The 23023-nt window shown below is 35.6% G+C and overlaps 3 protein-coding genes and 1 non-coding gene across 4 annotated transcripts; 2 read left to right on the forward strand and 2 right to left on the reverse strand.

Annotated features, from left to right (window-relative positions):
• The first annotated feature begins 486 nt into the window (after nucleotides 1–486).
• On the forward strand, nucleotides 487–3581 carry LOC147273514 (aluminum-activated malate transporter 12-like). The gene is made up of 6 exons (XM_086256643.1): nucleotides 487–1003; nucleotides 1082–1222; nucleotides 1411–1683; nucleotides 2032–2153; nucleotides 2271–2414; nucleotides 2839–3581. Exons 1-6 carry the CDS (start codon nucleotides 691–693, stop codon nucleotides 3460–3462), a joined length of 1617 nt encoding a protein of 538 aa, XP_086112769.1. The 5' UTR covers nucleotides 487–690; the 3' UTR covers nucleotides 3463–3581.
• A 158-nt stretch (nucleotides 3582–3739) lies between these two features.
• On the reverse strand, nucleotides 3740–3811 carry TRNAC-GCA (transfer RNA cysteine (anticodon GCA)). Its single transcript has one exon. It is a non-coding gene; the product is annotated as a tRNA-Cys (tRNA).
• A 333-nt stretch (nucleotides 3812–4144) lies between these two features.
• On the forward strand, nucleotides 4145–6155 carry LOC147273516 (TLDc domain protein). The gene is made up of 3 exons (XM_086227362.1): nucleotides 4145–4384; nucleotides 4881–5410; nucleotides 5582–6155. The coding sequence occupies exons 1-2, from the start codon at nucleotides 4216–4218 to the stop codon at nucleotides 5399–5401; spliced, it is 690 nt and encodes a 229-aa protein (XP_086083488.1). The 5' UTR covers nucleotides 4145–4215; the 3' UTR covers nucleotides 5402–5410; nucleotides 5582–6155.
• A 1486-nt stretch (nucleotides 6156–7641) lies between these two features.
• LOC147273517 (NAC domain-containing protein 71-like) lies at nucleotides 7642–10606 on the reverse strand. The gene is made up of 5 exons (XM_086256320.1): nucleotides 9855–10606; nucleotides 9007–9287; nucleotides 8525–8848; nucleotides 8194–8431; nucleotides 7642–8099 (listed from the first exon to the last, which is right to left on the reverse strand). The coding sequence occupies exons 1-5, from the start codon at nucleotides 10009–10011 to the stop codon at nucleotides 7984–7986; spliced, it is 1116 nt and encodes a 371-aa protein (XP_086112446.1). The 5' UTR covers nucleotides 10012–10606; the 3' UTR covers nucleotides 7642–7983.
• Between the last annotated feature and the right edge of the window lie 12417 nt (nucleotides 10607–23023).

Below are 23023 nucleotides of genomic sequence, written 5' to 3' on the forward strand. Positions count from 1 at the left end.
ACCCACAATTAATATGTGTGCAACTTTTATGCTAGGCATGTGAATATAGCAAGAGTCACCAATCTCACCTTCTCCCTATAAATTTGAAATCTCAAAGATGCTCTTGTGAATGAATCTCAATAGGAAGATGAACTTAATTTGGCAGTTGAGGATAATCTACATGATGGACCATTAATTGGCTTTCAAGTCTAGAATTATGTTATTTGAAAAAAAAAAAAAAAAACAAATAAGAGTGGAGATGAATTTGCTAATTGGAAACCAAACAGATCCAAGAGTTAGAAAACAACTTTGAATTGATTTTGATCAAAATCCTACCTACCCTCCAGTAAAATCAGTTTTCCATTTTGTATTGACTCTTAGCACTTGTGAAAGCAACCCACAATTAATATGTGTGCAACTTTTATGCTAGGCATGTGAATGTAGCAAGAGTCACCAATCTCACCTTCTCTCTCCCTATAAAGTAACACTAACCTGTATCACAAAAACTTGGGGTTCTCTGCATAATACAACAAAGACTCCCAGCCAGCCACTTAAACAAATAATCAACATTATTTTATTCCTTCCCACATTATGGCTGCATGGTCTTGTTCCTTAAACTGAATTTATATATCAAACTTCCCCACTATAATTCCCTCCACCAATTCACTTTGTTTTTGCCTTCTCTGATTTTTTTTTTTCGGGCTTTCCTATATGTTTCCCAAAGTTCATGCAGGCATGGACTTGGAAATGGCTGCTAACAATTGTGGCAACAAAAGCAAAGGGAATGCCGAGAAGCGTAAGCAAATTATTGTTGATAAAATGAAAAGATTTCCTGGTTTGGCGTGGCAGACAGTGTGGACTGTGGGACGAGAAGATCCGAGGAGGGTGATCCATGCTTTGAAAGTTGGTTTGTCTTTGACACTGGTTTCCTTGTTATATCTGATACAGCCACTGTTCAGTGGAATTGGGCAGAATGCTATTTGGGCTGTCATGACTGTGGTTGTTGTGCTAGAGTTCACTGCAGGTACAAAATAGCCCAACTGAGTTTCGTTTAAATTAAGCCAAATATATGTTTTAAGCTTTTATTGTTGTTTGACAATAGGGGCAACTATATGCAAAGGACTGAACAGAGGATTGGGGACACTGTTAGCTGGATCATTGGCATTTTTCATTGAGTACATTGCACATGCATCTGGTCATATTTTTCGAGCAGTTTTCATTGGAGCTGCAGTTTTTGTGATAGGTAAGCTCATGATCTTTGTTAACTAAGCAATCTCTTAATGACATTTACACATAATCTGTCTATTTAAGCTTTCTCATTTTGCTAAATTTATCAGTACCTTATGCTAGTCTGTATCTTCTTTGAAAACCAAAGTTGGCCTTTAAAAAACAGCACTCATATTTTGCTATCTTTTCATTTTTGATTGGCAGGAGCTGCAGCTACATACATGAGGTTCTTTCCTTATATTAGGAAGAACTATGACTATGGAGTTGTGATCTTTCTCTTGACCTTCAATCTGATCACTGTGTCAAGCTACCGCGTTGACAATGTCTTGAAGATCGCTCATGACCGCTTCTTCACCATTGCCATAGGCTGTGGTGTCTGCCTACTAATGACTCTATTGATATTTCCAAATTGGTCAGGAGAAGAGCTCCATAGTTCCACTGCCTTCAAGCTTGATGGCCTAGCTAGATCTATTGAAGGTATGCAAAGTTGATCATTACAATATCACTACTTTATATTCATTATGTCAACGGAAAATTTTCTCTTGCCTGATTTTGTAGCATATTATTTTGTTAGACTGTCAATCTGAACCATTGATTAGGTGACATATCGTTTAAATCTCTAGTCCAGATTTGTAGTCTAATAGTATAACATGCTAGATAACTAGCAAGAGAACATTACCCTAATGTCAATAACTGCTGCTCAAATTGTGAATTATATAGAAGGCATGAAGATCAAAGACCTCAAACTTGTAAAGTAAATATGAATATTTTCTTCTGGCCCAATGATGCCAATGATAGAATAATGAGTAATGTATGATTTTGCAGCTTGTGTCAATGAGTACTTCAAAGATGGAGACATAGAAGCAACCCAAGACAAATCAACAGAGGATCCCATATATGAGGGTTATAAGGCTGTTTTGGACTCTAAATCTCTTGATGAAACCATGGTAGGTCCTTAATTTGAAATATTTGGTTAATTTCATTCATTTATCATATCCAACTTCAAGGATAGTTTATGAATTTGCTTTGCCCCTTCAATATTTTTGGCATTGCCATATGTGCAGGCGCTACATGCAAGTTGGGAACCAAGGCATTCAAGACACTGCTACAGATTTCCATGGCAGCAATACGTGAAATTGGGCACGGTTCTTCGCCATTTTGGATACACTGTCGTAGCTCTACATGGATGTCTACGAACTGAAATTCAGGTAACACAAGCTCTACACACCAATCGGTTCATTAAGGACTTAAAACGAACTCATTGCTACTGCTGCACAGATAATATGGCATGGTATGCCCCAGAAAATTATTCTAATATATGCATATGCCCTATTTGGTATACATTCCAAGAGAGAGGAAAAAAAGAAGACTAAATTATAAGGATGATGAGGGTTATGATTATATGCCAGTGAACCCCATAATTAGTTCCTAATTATATTTAGATTTTAAAAAAGAAGCGTCCACATGCTTTCAAAAAGTATGTCACAGGTAGCCTTGAATTATTCATCCGTCTTCTTTTTGTGACAGATCACAGATTGGAAAATAGTTTCACAGGCATCAACAAAAAAGGGAATCTCATTTTGGCCTTTTTTCCTAATAATTCAATGTCATTTTTAAAAATTTATTTTGCAGACCCCAAGATCCGTTCGAGCTCTATTCAAGGACCCCTGCAATAGACTTGCAGGAGAAGTATCAAAAGGACTAATGGAGCTTGCCAACAGCATCAGAAATCGTCGCCATTGCTCCCCGGAGATACTCTCCGATCACCTCCACGAAGCTCTCCAAGACCTCAACACCGCCATAAAATCACAGCCAAGGCTGTTCCTAGGCTCCAACAGCAACCAGGCCACCAACATGCTTGCTCTAGCAGCTGCACACGCCACGCAAAAAAACTCGGGGGTCTCGTTGTCAAGTGTGAAAACAGACAGCTCAGCATTGATGGAATGGAAAAACAAGAGGGTAAGCTCTGACCAGCAGGCAAAGGAGCCACCTGAGAGGAAGTTCCTGAGGCCACAGCTGAGCAAAATCGCCATCACCAGCCTCGAGTTCTCGGAAGCACTTCCTTTTGCTGCTTTTGCTTCTCTGCTGGTAGAGACAGTGGCAAAGCTTGAGAATGTGATTGAGGAGGTTGAGGAGTTGGGAAGGATTGCATGCTTCAAAGAGTATGAACATGGTGATGAGAACATTGTTGTGACTTGTGAGAGACCACAAGTGAATGTTGCTCAAAACCAATTGCCCTCACATGGGTTTGATTAGTTGTTAAAACAAAAGCTCTAGTAAAAGCACTTATTGGCAGTGGCTGGCTTATTATTGTTGAATGAAACTATTAGAAATATTTTTATACAAGAATGTTCATCATTCATACCAGATAATAACCGACTCCAAATGGTAGCAATCAAAGCCAGATTTCTTAACATACTGATTATTTTGATGGGATTAAAGAATTTGTCGAGGTTCCATTATAATTAGTTTATGTTTCCAGGTTTCTTAACATACTGATTACAAAAGAGACTACTAAAAAGCAAAATTTTGAAGGGCCCAACCGGGTTCGAACCGGTGACCTCTTGATCTGCAGTCAAATGCTCTACCACTGAGCTATGGACCCATTTGTTATAGTTTTTAACAAACTTCCTATATATAGGCATGGGTATCATGGGATTCATTTGATATCAACTAAATAAAACTTGTTGTAACGTAGAATAGGCCCATGTAGAATTTTAACAAGTTTTATCTTACCAATTTACTATTTAAATGATATAAATTCATTGTTGGAATTATAATTCTGGATGAAGTTGAATCCAATGCAGGACTAATCACATAGCACCAAACTGGGTTTTTCAGCATCAGTAGATTAAATCAATAAGTGCATGACACGTGTCAATTTAAGGGTAGAGAAAGAATAAGGATAAGATACTGAAAACTGAAGGTTTTGCCAATATTTGTGACTGTGAGAATACTATACTAGTGAATGAGAGTGTTGGGTGTGGATTAATTAGCCATCATCTGCAGATGGCTTGTTGTTTCTCAAACAGTGTATCTTATGGGTGGAAGAGAAGTCCGTATAGCTTATTTGGGTGGAATATAGGCAAAAGAAAAGAGGATGAAAGGCCACAGACCAAGTACCATGATACTGATCTTCCATTCTCACCTTCTCTTCTTGACAAAACATTCTTAAGGGGTATATTTACTCTCTCTCTCCCTCTCAATTTCAATGCACATGCATCACTAATGATATATCTGATATTCTTCATCACTTACATAATAAAAACCCATAATTCTTGTGCATGTCTGATATACAAAACCTCTAGCAACCACTTGCCTCTTACCAAAATTAAGAATAGTACAAATACAAGCATATAATGGTGGTTTTGTTGTAGATGTCATTATGAGAGACATAAAATATGAGAACAGATCTAAGATTAGGGTCTTCAATTTGTGCTTTGTCTTATTAGCATGTATTATAGTAGAAAGTGGAATCCTAAAATCTAAATCGCACCAATATAAGATATAATTAATAGTTTCTTAGCTGTTCTTTTTATTGATCACTTGGACAGCATACAATAAACTTGGCCACAAAAAGAACTCTTACACTAAAATGAGACACTTAGCACTGAACAAAATGAGCTGCAACAGCAACAAAATGACACCCAAGTTATGAATATGATTTTGGGCAGGTAGGGAACTGAAGTGCTGCTATAAGGCTACCATTGATGGATTTAGTGCCACTAATTTCCACAACTGCTGTGACTTCAAGGGGCCATGTGCCATAATTGGCTACACAAACAAGTCCTTCAAGTTTGGTGCATTCAACCCTGAAGGCTACAGAAGCACAGATGATTACTATGACACTTTTGATGCATTCCTCTTCTACTGGACAGACAATGTAAAAGCTGACCCAATTGTTCTGCCCAAAGTAGGAGGCAGTGGTGCAGCCCTTTTTGATTATGCTCGGGGAGGGCCACAATTTGGGGCTGACGGGCTGCTTATTGGGCCACCTCTAGCGCCTGTTATGGGTGGGTTTGCGGGCCCGGATACCAATTCCGGTATTGGTGATTTAAGGCAAGCCAAATCTAGATTAGGATTGTCATATGCAAAGAGGGAAGATGGGAAGGAGTCACTTTTTGGGGATGAGTCTAGAGCAACCATTGAAGAAGTTGAAGTTTATTGTAGTCCTCAAATTGCGAGCTTGTACTAAACCATAATGGTATACTGAACTTCTATAACACCCCTTTTCTCTACATGGTTCCCAGCAGCAAATTAAATCATTTTAGGCTCACCCCATTGATCTCAAATTATGCAGAAGAGACTTGCAAAGAAATAGGACCTACCATATTACACCTTCACTGACATGAGCCCTTTTACTTTTCTGATGCAGATACTTCCTCATTTCTTTTTCAACCAACACAAGTGGAGCATACTCCTAGAACAAAGGAAAGAGTAACCCTAGAGGGATCGATCACATTTCCTGACCACATGATGTGACAATTGATGCGTTAATTAACAATTGGTCATAATAATAATTGATGTAATAAATATGCATCAACTATCACATCATGCGTTAAATTAATACGGTCCCTTTAGAATTTTCTCAAAAGAAAAAAGTGCGCGCTTATTCGATACTTTAGGCCAAGCAGTAGGTGCTGAGAATGAAGTAGTAGGGGGGCGGGAGAATCTGATTTAAAAAATAATGGTGGGTCTTGGACACAAAAGAGCAAATTATTGGCCTTTCAGGATAGCATTCCTAAAGTGTCACAATAGCATAGTCTCTTTATCAAGATGCTTAACAAGGTGATGGAGGGGGCAGGGAACAATTGGAAAACTTCAGCTGAGAGAAATGTACATTTATTGGAAACTCTCTGGCTGGCACCTTTTAATTTTATGAACTTTCAAGGCATTCTGCCCTTATTAAATCTATTGTTACAAGCTAAAGTTATAGTTTGTTTCTTTTACTTTAGCGTTCACACCATGAGGTGTGGCACTTTCATAAGAAAATCTGAGTTTGGGGTTGTCTAAAAAGAACTCAGTGGAAGAAGAATGGTTGAAATTTTGATATCATACCCAACAACACCAACTGCCAAATTAGGGAGCAAAATTGAAGTTCCAATTTAATACAACTCTTATTCATGCAGAGAGTCCTTTAGTCTGTCTTAGCTTTCATCAGTACATGCATTAACTTCTCTAATGACAATTAGTAATATGGTTTCTAGTCTTTATATATTGTTGTTCTCATGCATCCTAACATTGCTTTCTCTCCAAGTGTGGTATACAACAGGCAACAGCACTTCACACTGTTAATTACCAAATTAAAATAATATTCCAGCTTAATTTAAACAGTTCTTATTATTGAACCTTAAAGACAGAACTCTTACAAAGGTTTGCTTTCAGAGGTCATAGCCAAAAATGATGTGAACTCTAAACTATTGTTGTCCCACATCTCAACACGTAATTTTTTGGGACCCTTTTGTAAACTAAACAAATTTATTATCGTATTGAAGTAGGAGATATTGAGTTTGAGTCCTGCAACCTCTCGATTATATTGACTTCCATGTGTTTCGTGGTTCGGGTTCCTAATGACTCAAATTTTTTATAACAGTGTAATTGTTCAACTAAAAATTTTAAGAGATCCTGAACTCCATTTCCCTTCTAAAGAACAAATAGTACTGGACTTCTCACATGGCAACACCAGCTTAATTAGCTCCCAACCTTTGATTGCAAGCCATACAAAATAGCAATTCATCAGTTGTAGCTTTAGAGTAGATGAGTGGTGGTAAATGGTAATCTATCACGGGTCCCTCACCCTTATACTTTTCTATGTAATATCAGATATGCTGTAAGATCTGAAAGTTACAGTGTAATTTTGATTGGAAGATACCAAAATAAAAGATCAAGTGCAATATAGGATGTGAATCTCCATATGATGATGCAATGCAATTCTAGGAGTGAAACTCTTTTTAGCTATCTACCAAAACCCAAGTGACCCCCACCAAGTCCATTGATTATAAACCAACAAAAAGTTTAAAGAATGTGTCTGCAGAAAGTAACTTATTAATGGAATGGCTTATCAACTCTTAAAAAGTAAACTTTATCACTATCTTTAAATCTTGAGAGAATATTAAGTTTGTAAAACCTCAATAATTTGACGAAAACAGTGGTTGAAGATGGCCACTTTGGTGGTTGAAAGTTGAGACACAAGTACAGTCTTCAGTTCACATGCCCAACCACTTTTCTCTTTTTTCTCTTTAGTCTTTACCTTGCATACTTACAAACTTAATATTCTTTGCCTTTTAAAAGTGCAAAGTAGTTAAAATAGATCAACCATTAGAAGGCAAGAAGCAAGAGAACTAAACAATGGCTGTTTACTGCTGTAATACAAGGAATCAATATATAATGATGCTTCCAAATGCACAAGGCATAGAAAATTACACTGTATATATATAACCACAAGGTAGCTTACATTTAAAAAGCTTACATTGTAAAAAAGTACAGCTATTCCAAAACCAACTCCTGGTGCAATCGATAAAAGTGATTATCACCCAGGGATACTAATTGACAGCATAATAATAAAATCATAGCTGGCTTCTGAAACAACTCCAGACAACTGATTAGGTACAGATAGTACTTTTGCAGAGAAAACAAACCATTCATTATATGTAAAAGAAGAGTACTAATCATTTTTTACTACCAAGAACCAACGTTAAAAGGCGTTGTCTTGGATATCCCTTCCGGATGACGCAATACATTGTAGTCCAGTTGATCAATCCTGCACCGGTGAAACCCCTATATCACAATGATCATATTGTCGTCCTGCAACCATAGACCTCCAAGTTCCCCCAAACTCCCATCTGCGCTCACTTGCCTGCAAATTGGAGCTTGGTTATCCCATGTTTCAGACCCTGCATTGAAAAAAAAGAGCCACAATGATCTTTCATTCTTTCTTTTCTTTTCAGAAGTGTTTTGGGTATCCCAGTGAACTAGTCTGGTCAAAACCTTCAAAATGCATTTCCTCATTCCCACAATAACCCATGTAGTCTGTGTGTCCTGAGAAAGGTGACATGCCGCCTATTTGACTCAGATCATCCGCCATTCTAACATCCCCGGTGAAATTTGAGAATGAAGAACTAGGCGAAATTTCACTGTGTTCATATGACTGCCATGGCGACATTGCGCTTGGAAACTCACACTGCGGAAAGTAATCAGGCATGGCATTTCGTAACTGTGGGTAGTCCTGCAGTAAGCCCAAGGAAAAATATTTGAGAAAGCTATAACAATATGAACATTAAGTCCTTGAAACTTCTTCTTACTTTTCTCACATCAATACCTTTGAAGAATCAAGAATTAAATCAGGTGAGACCCAGAAGTCTGCAGGATTGGTCTCTCTTAAAGCTGGCTCAAACTGCGCCATTGGACTAACTCCATATGGTGAAGTAATATGGCTTGAATAACAACTCTCATTATACAGGTAACTCCCTTGAGATGATATATCAGCAGAGATGTTCAAGGGCTCGTTCGAGATCGTTGTTGAGGTCAAATCCCCATTGCTCGAAGTACTGCCTACCCTCTTGGGCTTGGGTTCTCCATGGGAATCATTCGTCCTCTGTGCATGCTCATTCTTTTTAACAACACGACACAAAGCAAAAACTCCCTGCAAAGATTATCAAAATGCCAAATACAACTTCATTTTTTTGAATTTATAAGCATCAAAAGCTCTTTAAAATGGATAATTTCAGCATTAAGCTATTGAGACTGTTTAACAGACAAATGTATATGAAGCTAAACCATTTCATGAGATTTTGGATGTACCTGATGACCTGGTGACCCTTGGGGAAGATCATCACAGAGGCGGTACTCATGCATGATCCAGTCCGTTCGATCCCCTAAAGGAGCACGACCACGATAGAAAACAAGGGTCTTGCGATATCCGGTCACAGTGCTGGACTGACAGACAACCTTCCGATCTTTTCCAGTGGCTTTCCAGTAACCAGCCTTAGTAGCTCTGTTTGTTCTCGAACCATTTGGGTACTTTCGATCCCGTGGACAGAAGAAGAACCATTCCATATCTCTTCTTGGAAGGAATGATTTTTCTGCAATAAAAAAACTCATATATATCAAATTGCTAAACTTTCTCAATCCAACATTGAATCCCATGGCATATTATTGAAAAACTAATTGGAATTTGAAAAGAAAACAACTTTCACTGTTTTTGTTCTTTATTTAACTTGGAAATGTTATAGGGGAATATCTAAAGCCAATTAACTTGGCTTTTTGGAAGAAAAAAGGCCACATGCCCAGTCAGAAAAAGATGTTAGCACAGGTTTAGTCCATAAAAAAAGAAGAAGAAAAGAAGTCCAAATAAACAAAAATGAAAAATCAGCTTTCTGGCATTTTCTGTCCAAATTGGTTTAGAATTTGAAACCCCATTAATACCTGCTTAAAGCCATTATATTTTTCTCTTACCAGTTACCAACTTGACCCACAATGCAAATGAACGACAATATATATAATACTAACATGATCCATTTTCCTGTGACAGCATAGCTCATACAAACTCATTGCAGTTCATTCAATCTCAGAAGAAACCAAAACACTAGGCAAAAATGCAATGAAATCATTACTTGCAAAAGGGTTAAAAACATTGACTTAACCATTACCTGGCAACTCCCAAGGGTCGAATTTATACAAATCGATCACAGGGATTACTTCCAGCTCAAATTCAAGCCCCTCCACTTTTCTTTTAAGGTAATATCCCACCAATTCCTCATCAGTTGGGTGGAACCTGAAACCTGGTGGAAGTGATGCTGCTCCCATGACTGCACTTCCCTAACTCTATCCAATGCTCCAAAATAGCCCAAATATTTTTTTCTGAAGAAAATTAGTAATACTTATAACAATAGCAGAGAGGTAGGAAGTTTATGGGGAGTAATATGAAAATTCTAGCTAAGTGCCCACACTGTATCTATTAAAGATCTGGAAGATCCAAAAATAGAAGCTTTTATCAACAATAGATTTCTTGTCAAGAGTTGAGTAAAACTTCCACAGAATGCACCCGCTGAACAGCAGAATCATTGTCTTTGGAAATGTGCTCCTTATGATCAATGTGTCACCCCACACCAACCCCCCTCACAATTTTGTTTAATTCCCAAAAATGAAAATATGAAAAGGAACACAATTTAGACCTTTGAAGCAACACCCAGAAGCTGATATTGCTCAAATGCCACAATTAGACTGAAACCCTTGTACCCAAACCCAAAACTAGTTAGAACTTCCAAAACTGGAACCTATCGCAATACCCAGAAGCCAAAACCATCTAAAACTTGTTAAAGTTAGAAAATTTTGAATTGGGTGGCAGTGGCAGTTGGGAAAAAAGAAAAAGAATATGACCCGTGGTATTGGTAGAACAACAACAGTCGGTGTCAAAAGGAAAACAAAGTGGAAGAAGAGGAGGAAGTGGAGGAAGAGTAAAAAAGAGTGGGAAGTGGGGTGTGTTATATATAGGATTTGAGGGGAACCAACAGTCCAAAAATACACACAGAAACACCGAAAGTTTTAAGATTGCTTGTCTGACGCATACACAAAATTCCAATGCGCTCTGGCCCCACATCCACATAGCTTGAACTCCGTTCACACCCTGCAGTTTTATTCCCCCGCCAGATTCACTTGCGACCGTTACTTCATAGCTCCAATTTTTTTTTTTTTTTTTGTTAAATTCAAAGGAGGCTAGTCTAATAAAGGAGAAGGAGCAAGTGCTAATTCTCACCTTAGATGCAAGTTTAAATGCTCTTTACCACTAAAATTACAAACTTTAACAATGGTTCCAATGTTGTATTGGAAAACAATAAACTAAAAAAGTGACAAAAAATCACATGCATGACAATTGTCATTTAGGAAATGTCACACATCCAACTATTTAAAACAAATTTAAAAGTTAAAAATAGTATGATAATTACATATTACTCCCTTTCAAATTGGTTCCTTTTTTTTTTTTTTTTTAATAAATCATCTCTCATTCTGGGGCGAAGACACTAGTTCGCTAATCTGGGAAGTAGCCAAATGGTCCAGATTATTTTCTCTTCTTCCAAATCTTTTTACAGTTCGAAATATCTCAGCTGACCGTTAATTTCTATCTCCAATCAACTTCAATGAGCATATCTAGCTCATTTCAACCACTATCTGTAACCCACTTCAACCTATCTTAAGCTCACTTTTCTTTTCTTATTTAGCTCATTATCTTAGGGCTCGTTTGAAATTGTTGTTGGACAATCAAAAGTTGTTGTAAATGACAGTTTTAGGTCACTTACAACAGTTTTGGTGTTTGGTAACAAAACCAAAAACAGTAGTGCCTCACTATTTTAAGTCACTAACTACAGTTTTGAAAAGTAGTTATCCACCTGCTTTTCGCCTCACTATTTTAAGTCACTAACTACAGTTTTGAAAAGTAGTTATCCACCTGCTTTTCAAAACTATACTTAATGAAAGTTGTGGGTCTAATTAATAAAAAATTTGTCTAATATATCCTTAATTTTCTATACAAAATAACAAAGGATCATCCCCAATATTTTTTTGTACCATTAAAATTATAATATACCTACAAAAATAATATGCATACTTATTTAATGATTTTGTTTTTAACAATTTTAATCTTAATATAAATTTGTAAACAAAAAATTATAAACAGTTAAAAGACCGGTTTTTTACCAAACAAATAAGTCAAAAGCATTTTAAGTATCATGTCTATTTTTTTAATTATAAACATCCAACTGGTTTACTTTACAGCTGACTTTATTTCACAATTTTTTTACTTCACACCAGTTTTTTTCTCACAGAAATACCAAACTAAGTCTTAGTCTTATACCTTTAAGATTTGGGTTTTTTAATTAAAAGTCCAAAATGAGAAAGAAAGTTAAGTCAAACTTTAGTCGGTCCAAAACTTAAGTAGAAACTCAAATTGTTCACCGAGTGCTCGACAAACCCACCGAGCACTCGGTGAAGCATCTGTTGAGTGCTCAGCACTTGCAGATGCAACCCACATCTACAAGCTAACCTACATCTGCAAGTAAGAAATATGCATCTTCAAGAAAAAAAAAAATGCACCTGCAAGCAAAAAAGATGCATATGCAAACAAATAAATGCACCTGCAAGCAAAAAAAGAAGCATCTGCAAGTAAAAAGCACCGAGTGCTCTCCCTGCCGATTCCTCAGTTCATTGTCGAGTGCTCGGCTCGGCAGTGTAGTTTTTCTGCTCCGCGTCCGCATACACACATAAATTGGACTGAAACTTAATTCTTTATTTTGCTGAATTTTCAGTTAAAATTATTTCAAAAACTGAATTTATAAGTAATTTATTATTAAAATTTCATTCCACCCAAACTTTGGAGCCTGCCATGCATGCACTCATCTCACATACTCTACATTTTCTCCACCTTAACCCATAACATAAGAAGCCAATGCTTTGGTCCAGGATTATGATTATAAGAGATAGTTTACTCGAACGATGGGATAACTTAAGCATCATCTTATGCACATGCATTGTGCGTGAGGAGTCATTTTTCTAATTAGTACGTATGAGAAATAAATAAATCACTTCAAATTATGTTATACAATATTTAGTATAATATATGTTTATCTCAGTAATGATCACCCGCTCACCATAGAGCCGGAATTCCCCGCTCACCTAACCACCCGCTCACCACAGAGCGAGGAATTCAATGATCAGGACTGTCCATTTTTTAGGTCAATCCTTAAGGGTCGTCCCTGTAAAAAATCAGTCAAATCGATAATTGTTTGGTCCTATAAACTTTGCAGACAAATACAATTCGTGAAATAAGGTTTAAATGATGTTGACAGTAACACATTGACTAAACACTTTCCGATTTGACTGATTTTTTGCATGGGTGATTTTTGAATGATTATCTAAAATATGAACAGTTCCGATTATTGAAATTCATAACTGGGTGGTTAAGTAAGCGGGGAATTCCCCACTCTATGTTGAGCGAGTGATTATTTTTTATATTTACCTTATCATCAAATGGCTATGTATGGTATTTTATAAGCAGAGATTCAAAATTATGATCCATCTAGACCTCCTTGTACTTTTTTTCTTTTTATGTGAAATACTTTACATCTATATATGTTAGTTTTGGGTGTCACAATGTACATGTGGAATGTGGATATATGATATATCCTATTGTTTATTTATCATCAGAAATAGCACGCAGAGTGAAGTGTATCATTGGGAAAATTTGTACTAAATCTAGTGGCTCTTTTTCTTCGGTGACTTCCACCTCAAGTCATATATCTCTTGGCGAGGACTATGACTTTCATGAAGCTCTTATATTAGTAGTTGGTGAATATTGACAAAATTATCATTATTTTCCTTAAACAGACGTTTATGGATTACAAATAGATTCTCAAAAAGACAAAGGGATATTTTGAGGCCTATTAAGTTGTAGGATGCAAGTCTAGTCACTCAAATTATAATGATTTCTTATCTTCTTGAACCCTCTTAATCCTTTTGCTTTTAGGCTTGTTTATGTACCTTATGTCGCAAACATGTGCTTTCTCATATTACTCAAAATACATATATTATTTTTCTTTTGTATAATGTCAAATGGAGCAGGTCAAATTTATTTTTGACCCATTTGAAAGAAATCTGTTGATGATTAAAATTGGCTAAACTTAAATTTATAAAATCACACAAACACACAAGAAAACACGAATTCAAATGCTGGTGAATGTAATTATTTTTTCTTATGTAAGTTTTGATTGATATCGACCGTATCTTTTCACCCATTCCGAATTTTGAAGCTCCATAAAAAATGTAAGTTCTTCTTTCACTTTTCTCATGCAATAGACCCTAAAGAAAATTAAAATATCTAATTCAAAATTAATTGGCAATATAAAAAGAGGCTCAAGACCTTTAAAAGTACTTACACAAGGCTATAATTATTCAATGTGAAACAACACACTACACATTCCCACATACTCACATACTCTTCTTTAATTGTATTCTACAAGAAATGTTAGCGTCATCAATTGTTTACATATGTATAAATGATTAATAGTCGTTGATTAATGTAGTGTGTGGATCTAACATATTAACAGAGTCCTCTCATGAGCACTCAAGTTGTGAGGACCTTTTGGATACTATATATACAATGATTCATGATGTATATCTTATATTAAAACATCTCTATACATTAATACATGATGCTTATCTTATATTAGAACGTCTCTATGTGTCAATATATAATGTACATTCTATAACATAATATTTTCGTGCACGTATAGGATATTCATCATATATCGTCGTATAATGTCCGAGTTCAAATCAGATCTCACAACCGGGTGAACTTTAGTTTACATTATCATTCAACGCGTATATGATTATCATTCGATATGTGTACTGCAGTGTGGAGGGTAGCTAAACTTAACCAGCACTGATTGTGGCATTTGGATTTCCATGTAGCTGCTGCAGTAGTCCAAAGCAAGCTCCTTCAATCCACGTCATTGTGAGTCGGACAAAAGCACTTTTCTCCTTATTATATTGGAAGTGCTTGTGTCATCTTCTTGATCCCGCGTCCGTCCAAAAACCAAAGTAGCTAGCAAAAGTGCTTACTCAGTTTTTCAACTTTTTGGAATGGCCCAAACACGCCTTAGTGGGACCATAAAAGTCTCGGTTGAATTCGCTTATTCACATACATATTGTACATGAAAAAGCCTAAAGCTCAGTTGTTGATCGGCTTTAAGTGGGACCAACTAAGCCCAATGCTTACAAATAAGTGCTTTGATTTGATTGAACTCTTTACCTTTTTACATTTGTAAACCTTAAAAAATGTGGAGTTAAATTCTTGCTTTTGGCCTAGGCAAAGGTGTGCTTGCTCTTACACAGTTACATGTCTATCGGAAATAGTTACACCGGTAGACCAAAGGTGGAACTATTTATACAGGACCACAGTTTGTGATCCCAGGATATTTTATTTATTTTACTGTGGCGATGGGGATTGTTATATTAAGCTTATATAGTAAGCCAAGTTACATGTGGTTAAAAAAAATTCACTTTGGCTTTCATGGTTCAAAAAGTTACAATCAAAATGTAGTTTATTTTTAGGGCTATTATAAAGTATCCCTCTCAAGTTTGTCTTCATTTTTTCAATGTACTACATGTAGTTTTCAATTTAAATCAATGTGGCCAATGCAACCCTTCTGTTAAGTTTGACCGATTGATCAACTGTTAATATGTGTGACTCTTTATGGGTCGGCCACTCAATTGATGTGAACTCAACACAGAGGATTGAATTTCTCTCCTCCCCCTCTACTTCTGCAAATCCACCCCCGTCAAACCCCTTTTCTTTTTATTCTCTCTCTCTCTCATTCTCTCATTCTTCTTTTCTTGATCCTGATTCACCCCCTTCTAAAACCTTCTTCTTTTCTCTCTCTCTCTCTCTCTCTCTTTAGCTCTCACATTCTTCTGCAAATCCACCTCCATCAAACCCCTTTTCTTTTTACTCTCTCTCTCTCTCTCTTTCTCTCTCTCTCTCTCTCCCATTCTCTCATTCTTCTTTTCTTGATCATGATCCACCCCCCTTCTCAAACCTTCTTTTCTCTCTTTCTCTCTCTAGCTCTCACATTCTTTTGCAGATTCACCCCCGCTCAAACTCTCCTTCTATTTCTATTTCTAAATTATTATCTGTTGTTATTGTCCACCTAGTGCCAACTGGGTTTCCACTTAAAAATAATAATAATCTCACGCATTTTGTGTCACCGCTTAACGGTTGACCAAACGGTCAACTTAAATGAAGTTTGGCAATAGCCAATAGGTGATATTGACTTAAATTGAAAACTATATGTATTACATTACAAAAAAAAAACCCTATGAGGGGGATTGAAAATGATAGCAAACCTAGGAGGGTTACTTTGTAATTAGCCCTTATTTTTATTTTTATTTTTTATATTAAAAAGAATCAAACTTTTAACATATTATAATTATAATTTAATATTCTATTTTTTATCACCACTTACATTAATTTGATGCTACCTTCTGTTATGTCGCCGCTACATGATCAAACCATTAAAACCAAAATAAACCATAGGAGTTTATTGCAACTTCTTAAATTATAGCGAAGTTGAGTTTCAGAGGTAAAATACGTGTCAAAAAATTTAATTTGTGACAAAATCTCAAACATGGTATAATTTGGAGGTGATATTTCATATTTGTAATAAGTAATAACCCTTTCTAGTAAGTAATGCTGTAATGGGACTCTATGCTTTTTACGGTAGGAAAGGGACAAAAAGGAATCAGATTGATGTCTGCAATGGGCCATGTGGAGCTTTTGGCTACTCTTACAAGCCTAATAGTTCAATAATAACTTCAAATGTGGCTTACTAGTAAATGGCTTTTCACACTAGGAGAAAAGAATAGAGAGATCAAAATCGCTTTTGGCAGCTGAACAGTGATCAAAATTTTAATTTGTGCTGACTATTTTTTGCCCATTTGAGTTGCACAAATTGAGGCATTTGGAAAATTGTTGTAGGTAGAGTTTTTATAGAAACTGTTGATGCAAGGTACTATTGGTTAAACTAATCACCATGGGACATGGCTACTTTGGTGGATGCTTGTCACTACTTATTGAAAAGAGATTGGGTCTGCAAGCTCTCTCATGTCTATAGAGAGAAGAATTTGCTGCTGATAAATTGGCTCAGTTGGGCCATGGTTCCAACTCAAAGATCGATTAATTAGTTGTCTATCTCGAAAAAAAAAAAGATTAATTAGTTGCATGTCAAAATCTTCCTTTAACATTTTCTTTCTAGAAAGGATTAATAAAGATCTTTTTTTGGTAAGGGATTAATAAAGATCTTTGACCATATAAAAATATAAAATTGAAATGACTTAAGCCGAATGCATGAATTCCCACTTGATCGAATTTAATTTGGGATAAATTATATTTTTTAGAAGAAAGAATAAAGTTGTTTCGGAATAAAAATATACATTAAAGAATAATACTATGTAACTATTTAATAGAGGTACATTGAATTTATATGGATTGATTATATATACTATGTGGCTTTGTTATGGTTATATATAATGATTTTTAACTCCTACTTATGTAAGATTCACCAAAGTGGATTTACCTTTATTAAAAATGTGGTATGTGGTCAGCAAGATACTCAATAAATGTATGTCGTTTGAGACTTGTATATAATTATTTTTCTAATATAAATTTTAAATATTAAAATGACCTAAACTCATAAAACTTAATTCTAAAACTCAATGAATAAAAAAATTAACAAAAAGAATCAACAAAGAATTCTATTTTCAATATTGATTAATTAACATTACTCCTCATCACAACTATATATAAATAGCTGTAATAAGCTGTGATCATTGCCTCAAAGTAAATGAAATCTAGGTGTACATGCATGTAGTGTATATGGTGAAAGTTGGTGAGGCTTGTTTAGGTGTGAAATGGAGTGAATGGAAAAGATGGTCATGACTCTCTCTCTCTCTCTCTCTCTCTCTCTCTCTCTCTCTCTCTCTCATTGTGAATGAAGGATACAAATCGAAGAAATAAGGGAAGTATGTTATTTTATGGGGAATTGGAAAATGAGAATCGAGAAGATCACCTTATCTTGCTTATCTTGGTCCTTGTTTGTCTACTGCTTTCGGTCCTTTTGTCTGGTGGTGCAACTGTACATCAATGGCAACTGTAACACACACAAACAGACACATGCACAAAAATGTCATTATATGGCAGACTAATGCTCCAAAGAAAATGGGTCTGGGTTCAACCCCTAAATTCAACTTGGCAATAAATGCATGGACAAAGAAGAAAGCCATCTCATGATTTGCGTTTGGATTTGGACAAGCTTGCATGATAAAATTGCTTGAGTTAATTAATTTGTACTCCATTAGCTTCCATTGCTTAGAGGAAGATCAATTTCATTGTAGTTTTGATTCTTAATATTATTACATTTCTTTTATCCGGTAAAATTTATATTTTTCGAAAATTATTTCCGGACATCATGTCCATTGAACAACTTATAAATTTTGTAAGTGGAGATTTTCTTACGGTGTGTTTGGATGAAGGAATTTTAATTTTCACAGAAATTCATAAATGATAGAATTTAAAACTTCGTTATTTAAATTTCTATAAATTACATTTTCTATTGTTTGGATATATGTATATAGAATTTTGTAAATGACATGAATTACAAATTTTAATTAAAGCCCCACCGACTACCCACCCACGCCACCACCTTCCCTTCCCTTTGAGTCTCCAACCACACTCGTCTCTCTCTTCCATTCTCTCTTCTCTTCTCTCTATATACTCCCCATCTCTTCTCTGTATATTAAAATTTCTTCACAAGATTGATTTTTTTTCCTCCAATTCCAAGAGCCTAGCAACCAAAGACAAAAAAAACATCTCCATTAATTGCATTTTCTTATAATAAACTTGGAAATCAGGTTGGGATCAGATTGATGGGGATCCCAAATGGCAGACCAAACAAAGATTAGCCCAACATATTCCTATCACAATCGTAACTGTTACCCAAAAAAAAAAATTAATGGCAAAGCTGCAACGGCTGCCGGTTGAGGGAAGTGAGAGAGAGTTTAGAGAGAGAAATAAGAGAGAAAAATAAAAGGGAGGAGGTTATGAGGATGGTTAGAGGTGGCGTGGGTGGAGATGGGTGGGCAGTGGGCTTTATGATTTTTTGTTTTTCTAACCTTTTAATTTCTTAATATTATTTGTGGAAAAAAAAGTTTGTAAATGTGGCAAGATCTAAGTCACAAATAATTATTAAAGGCTGAGATCAAAAGTCAGGTATAGTCTAGTAGGAAAAAAACTGGCAGGGATCCAAGTCTGAATGGTGGTTGTGGTGGGTGGGTCTTTTTTCTTAAAATCTCAAATGTTATGGAATTTGGAAATGACACCTATTTAGATGAAATTTAAAGTCATAATTTATGACTTTCAAATTCCATTATTTTTTTCACGAAGAATTCTAAGATTTCCGTGTTAATGAGGCCAAACAAGAGAATTGAAGATTTTCATTTCTCAAATTTTAACTTTTAACAAAATACCGAGTTAAATTTCTTTATCCAAACACATTATTAGAGTTTTTGCCAAACATAACTAAAATTTAGCTCTCTTAATAAAAAGAATTACTATCTTGAAAAACTCGATACTTGATTTTCCGATGTGCAACACGTGTATGGATTGAGATGTGACCATTTGCTTTCCCAAATAAGTGGGTTGAGATCGTAGGAGATCTCTTAATGATGCAAAAAGAAAAGGTCCAAAATCATTTGGGTGCATATTCCATCAACTCACAGACCCACAGAGTTTGGTGAAAGAAAAGTGATTCTAAGTAGACTGACCATAAGCTCTGGGTCATTTTGGTCAATTATTTTGGTCATTAGTCATTACCAAGTTATAGTAGCTAGGCTTGTAATAATTTGATGATTTGGAAAATGACAAAAGCCAGCCTCCAAACACTATTTACCCAAAAGCCAAACGTCACAAGAGGACTATCCTAATAATCATATTGTCTCCTCCAATTATCAATTATCATTGTCTTATTAATGAGTAAAGACATACACCTCGCAAGTCACAAGGGTTTATGTAGCAGACATGTCCCAACATGGAGCCTTATAGAGTCTTCTTGCTCAACTAATTAATTGAGCAATTAGTTGACCATGAATACCCATGTTTTGGATTAGGAGCATGAAAATCTTGATTTTGTTTTAGATTGATACTAGTGTAGTGTATATGGCAATATGCAATTGATTTGGTTTTGGTCAAACACTAAGGATAGTATAACTATAAAAAGAATGAATCCATCTAATTTTTTTTTTTGGTAAGAATCAATCCATCTAATTCTGTTTGCGGCATTCTCCCTCTTGTACTGTTTGTTTTACAGTGGCCATATATACTCCAAAGTCCAAAGTCAAAACCATGTTTTTTTTCCCTCTTTTTTTTTTTTTTTTAATTTGTTTTTTCTAACGACCATATTGTTTTCCTTCTTGCCTCGTGTTTAACAATGTTTTGTATGTTTATAGAATCACAAGTCTTTTTTTTTTTGTCTGAAGAATCACAAGTCCAATGTTTTTTTTTTTTTGGTCAAAACACAAGTCCAATGTTTGTTAAAGTAAAAGTTTTATATTATTTACAGGAAAACAGCTAGGGCTTAAATTATTCCACTACATCCTACCATTATATAGTTTTTTTTTTTTTTTTTTTCCGAAAAACAAACTCTACCTTTTTCGCCAATTAAAAAAAAAAAGAGGATTGAAGTTCCTATTTGCCCCTCTTACCATATATGGCACTATGGATGCTTACACCTATTAATGTGCAAAGCAGACAACTTTTACCATATATGGCACTATGGATGCTTACGCGCATGCCAACTTGTCATTTCGATCAGTAATTTTTAGGTACAACTGTACGCTATCATCTGATATTACTAATTTATTTATATTATAATGTGTATATATTTTATTAATATTATATCTAATACTCTTAAGTTTCATATCATCGATGTCTAATTGCACTATTACCCCGTCTATTAAGTATAAGTGTATAACAGAGTAAATGATGGTATGTCAATGAACATTAGGATGATATAGGAAATATGGTCTGAAGATTCTTGATATATAGTAGTTCCATGAACAATTCTTTGCGAGATTATATTTTTTAATTTTTTATAGTGAAAATGTCATAAAGTGCATGTGAACCTGTTAGCCACTAATATTAGAACATGTGAATTAGCAACACAATGTGACAGTGTGACGATTACACACACAAAAATTCCATGCTAACACCCAAAATAATTAAATGCGCAAACATATAATATTTAGTGCATGTTCAAGAATTTTTAAAGCCCATATCCAAAACAGGTGCAACTAATACCTGGGCTAAGCGACCCACCTTATCAAAAGGGACCACATTATTAGGGTCACTCTACAATGTGGTCAGGATATGACCCGTACAATTTTGTTTTTTAACTATACATTAATAGTCGAATAAAAAAAATTTTGGTTGAAGGTGTTGAACAATCAATAGTGGGGCCGATCAATCAACGAGTGTAGATTCAGCAGATTTAATCTCTTACCAATTGGCATTTATTCAATGCTTAGGATTTAGGTTGTCATTCTCAAGTTTTGGGCGTAACTCAAAACGTGAGAGTTAAAACCTAAAGGTTTTATTGCACTTTACCCACATGGATTTTAGGATCAATCTCACATCACCATCTAATAACAAAATAGTATCAATTTGCCACTTTAATTTAAAAAATTTTGCAATATAAGACCTCCAGCAAATTTCGTCATACTTTCCATTAAAATAAGTGCGTGCATCACACGTGACCCTTTTATTTAAGCTGTTTTTGGTCTTTTTATGTCTAATTAGAAGTGTATTTGAAATATTTTCATTATTAAACAAAGATTGTTTGTAAAAGAAGAAAAGTTATCTTTATAGCTATTGCACTTTTAATATCCCTAAATACAGTAAAACTCTTCCAAATACACTTCCAATTTGACATAAATAGACCAAGAAACTCCTTAAAAAATGGTCACATGCGACACACATGCTTATTTTTAACATAAACTGTGATGGAATCTGCTCAAGGTATGACATTGCAAAAAATTTAAATCAAGGTGGTAAGTTGGCACAATTTTGTTATTAAGTGGTGAAGTAAGATTGATCTCAAAGTTCAGGTGTGAAAAGTGTTAAACAACCAAACCTAAAATGTAAGTTCTAAATGGCGACTCTACACCCTAAAATAGCGGTGGGCGCAGGCCCGACCAAACCTCCTGGCCTGATTGGTCGGGTTGGGTCGAGTCCACGTTAGTGTGGCCCAACTCGATTATAAATGGTTCGATTTTGGCTTTGGGCCTCCATCGACCGTTGACAACCTGACCCGCCCACACAATTAAATAATATAATTTTTTATTTTTTCTTATTTCTTTCTTCTCATACCCCTCATCCATTTCGCTGTGTATCTGATATTTTCACTAAAACCTAGCCACTAGCCACGACCAAGCTTTTCTTCTCATGCGCCTCACTTTCCTATTCTCCTCTTCAGTTCTCTTCTCCCCCTCATCACTCTCGTCATCGGTTCTCTTCTCCTTCTCTTCACTCTCCTTTTTAGTCTTATTGACTTCTTCTTCTTCAGTCTTCTTGCTCTCCCTTTCTTTTATGAATTATGAGTCAGCTTTCATTGGATTTCGGCGTCGTTGCCACCAAATTTCTCTTCTCATCGTCATTGTTAGCTCTAACCGAACTTGACTGACATAGGCTGCAACCCGAGTCTAGCGCAACTCGGCCAACTGCCTATTATTTGGGCGATTACGGTCTACAGGAATTGCAACCCGAGCCTCTTGGGCGGCCGGCGGGTTGGGTCCCAACCTAACCGATGCCCACCCCTACCCTAAAGTATGCAATCCTCTTTTGTAAAAAATAAAATAAAAAGGAAAGAGGGTTAATTGATAAAAATTAATATCAACCAAATGAAACCATGTGAAACGGTTTGGTTCGATGTTTACAAAAAAATAAAATTATTGGTTCATAAATTGAACCAAACGCTATTTGCGATGGACGGTTCAAACTATTTGCCCTAAACCAAAACAAATTAATTTAATATTTGTATATCCATTAATTGCAGATTCATTTCCTCACAATCCTCTCAATCTCATTAACCAAGCCACCGACTAGGCTAATTCACACTATATGTGTTATTTAAAAAAATGGGTCACTAATTAATAATTATATAAATAACATCTCAAATTTATTTATATTACAATATTAAATTATGAATTAAATAAGTAT

The sequence above is a fragment of the Dryas octopetala genome, chromosome 9 (assembly GCF_963921425.1).
Source record: "Dryas octopetala chromosome 9, drDryOcto1.1, whole genome shotgun sequence".
NCBI lineage: Eukaryota > Viridiplantae > Streptophyta > Magnoliopsida > Rosales > Rosaceae > Dryas > Dryas octopetala.

Excerpts from the sequence above, each read along its gene's own strand:
- LOC147273516 (XM_086227362.1), top strand. The coding sequence starts at position 4,216 with ATGGCTTGTTGTTTCTCAAACAGTGTATCTTATGGGTGGAAGAGAAGT. Across the intron at positions 4,385-4,880 it reads TGACAAAACATTCTTAAGGG|GTAGGGAACTGAAGTGCTGC; the intron begins GTATATTTACTC and ends GATTTTGGGCAG.
- LOC147273514 (XM_086256643.1), top strand. The coding sequence starts at position 691 with ATGTTTCCCAAAGTTCATGCAGGCATGGACTTGGAAATGGCTGCTAAC. Across the intron at positions 1,004-1,081 it reads TGTGCTAGAGTTCACTGCAG|GGGCAACTATATGCAAAGGA; the intron begins GTACAAAATAGC and ends GTTTGACAATAG. Across the intron at positions 2,154-2,270 it reads AATCTCTTGATGAAACCATG|GCGCTACATGCAAGTTGGGA; the intron begins GTAGGTCCTTAA and ends CCATATGTGCAG.
- LOC147273517 (XM_086256320.1), bottom strand. The coding sequence starts at position 10,011 with ATGGGAGCAGCATCACTTCCACCAGGTTTCAGGTTCCACCCAACTGAT. Across the intron at positions 8,432-8,524 it reads TAATTCTTGATTCTTCAAAG|GACTACCCACAGTTACGAAA; the intron begins GTATTGATGTGA and ends GGCTTACTGCAG. Across the intron at positions 8,100-8,193 it reads TGAGGAAATGCATTTTGAAG|GGTCTGAAACATGGGATAAC; the intron begins GTTTTGACCAGA and ends TTTTCAATGCAG.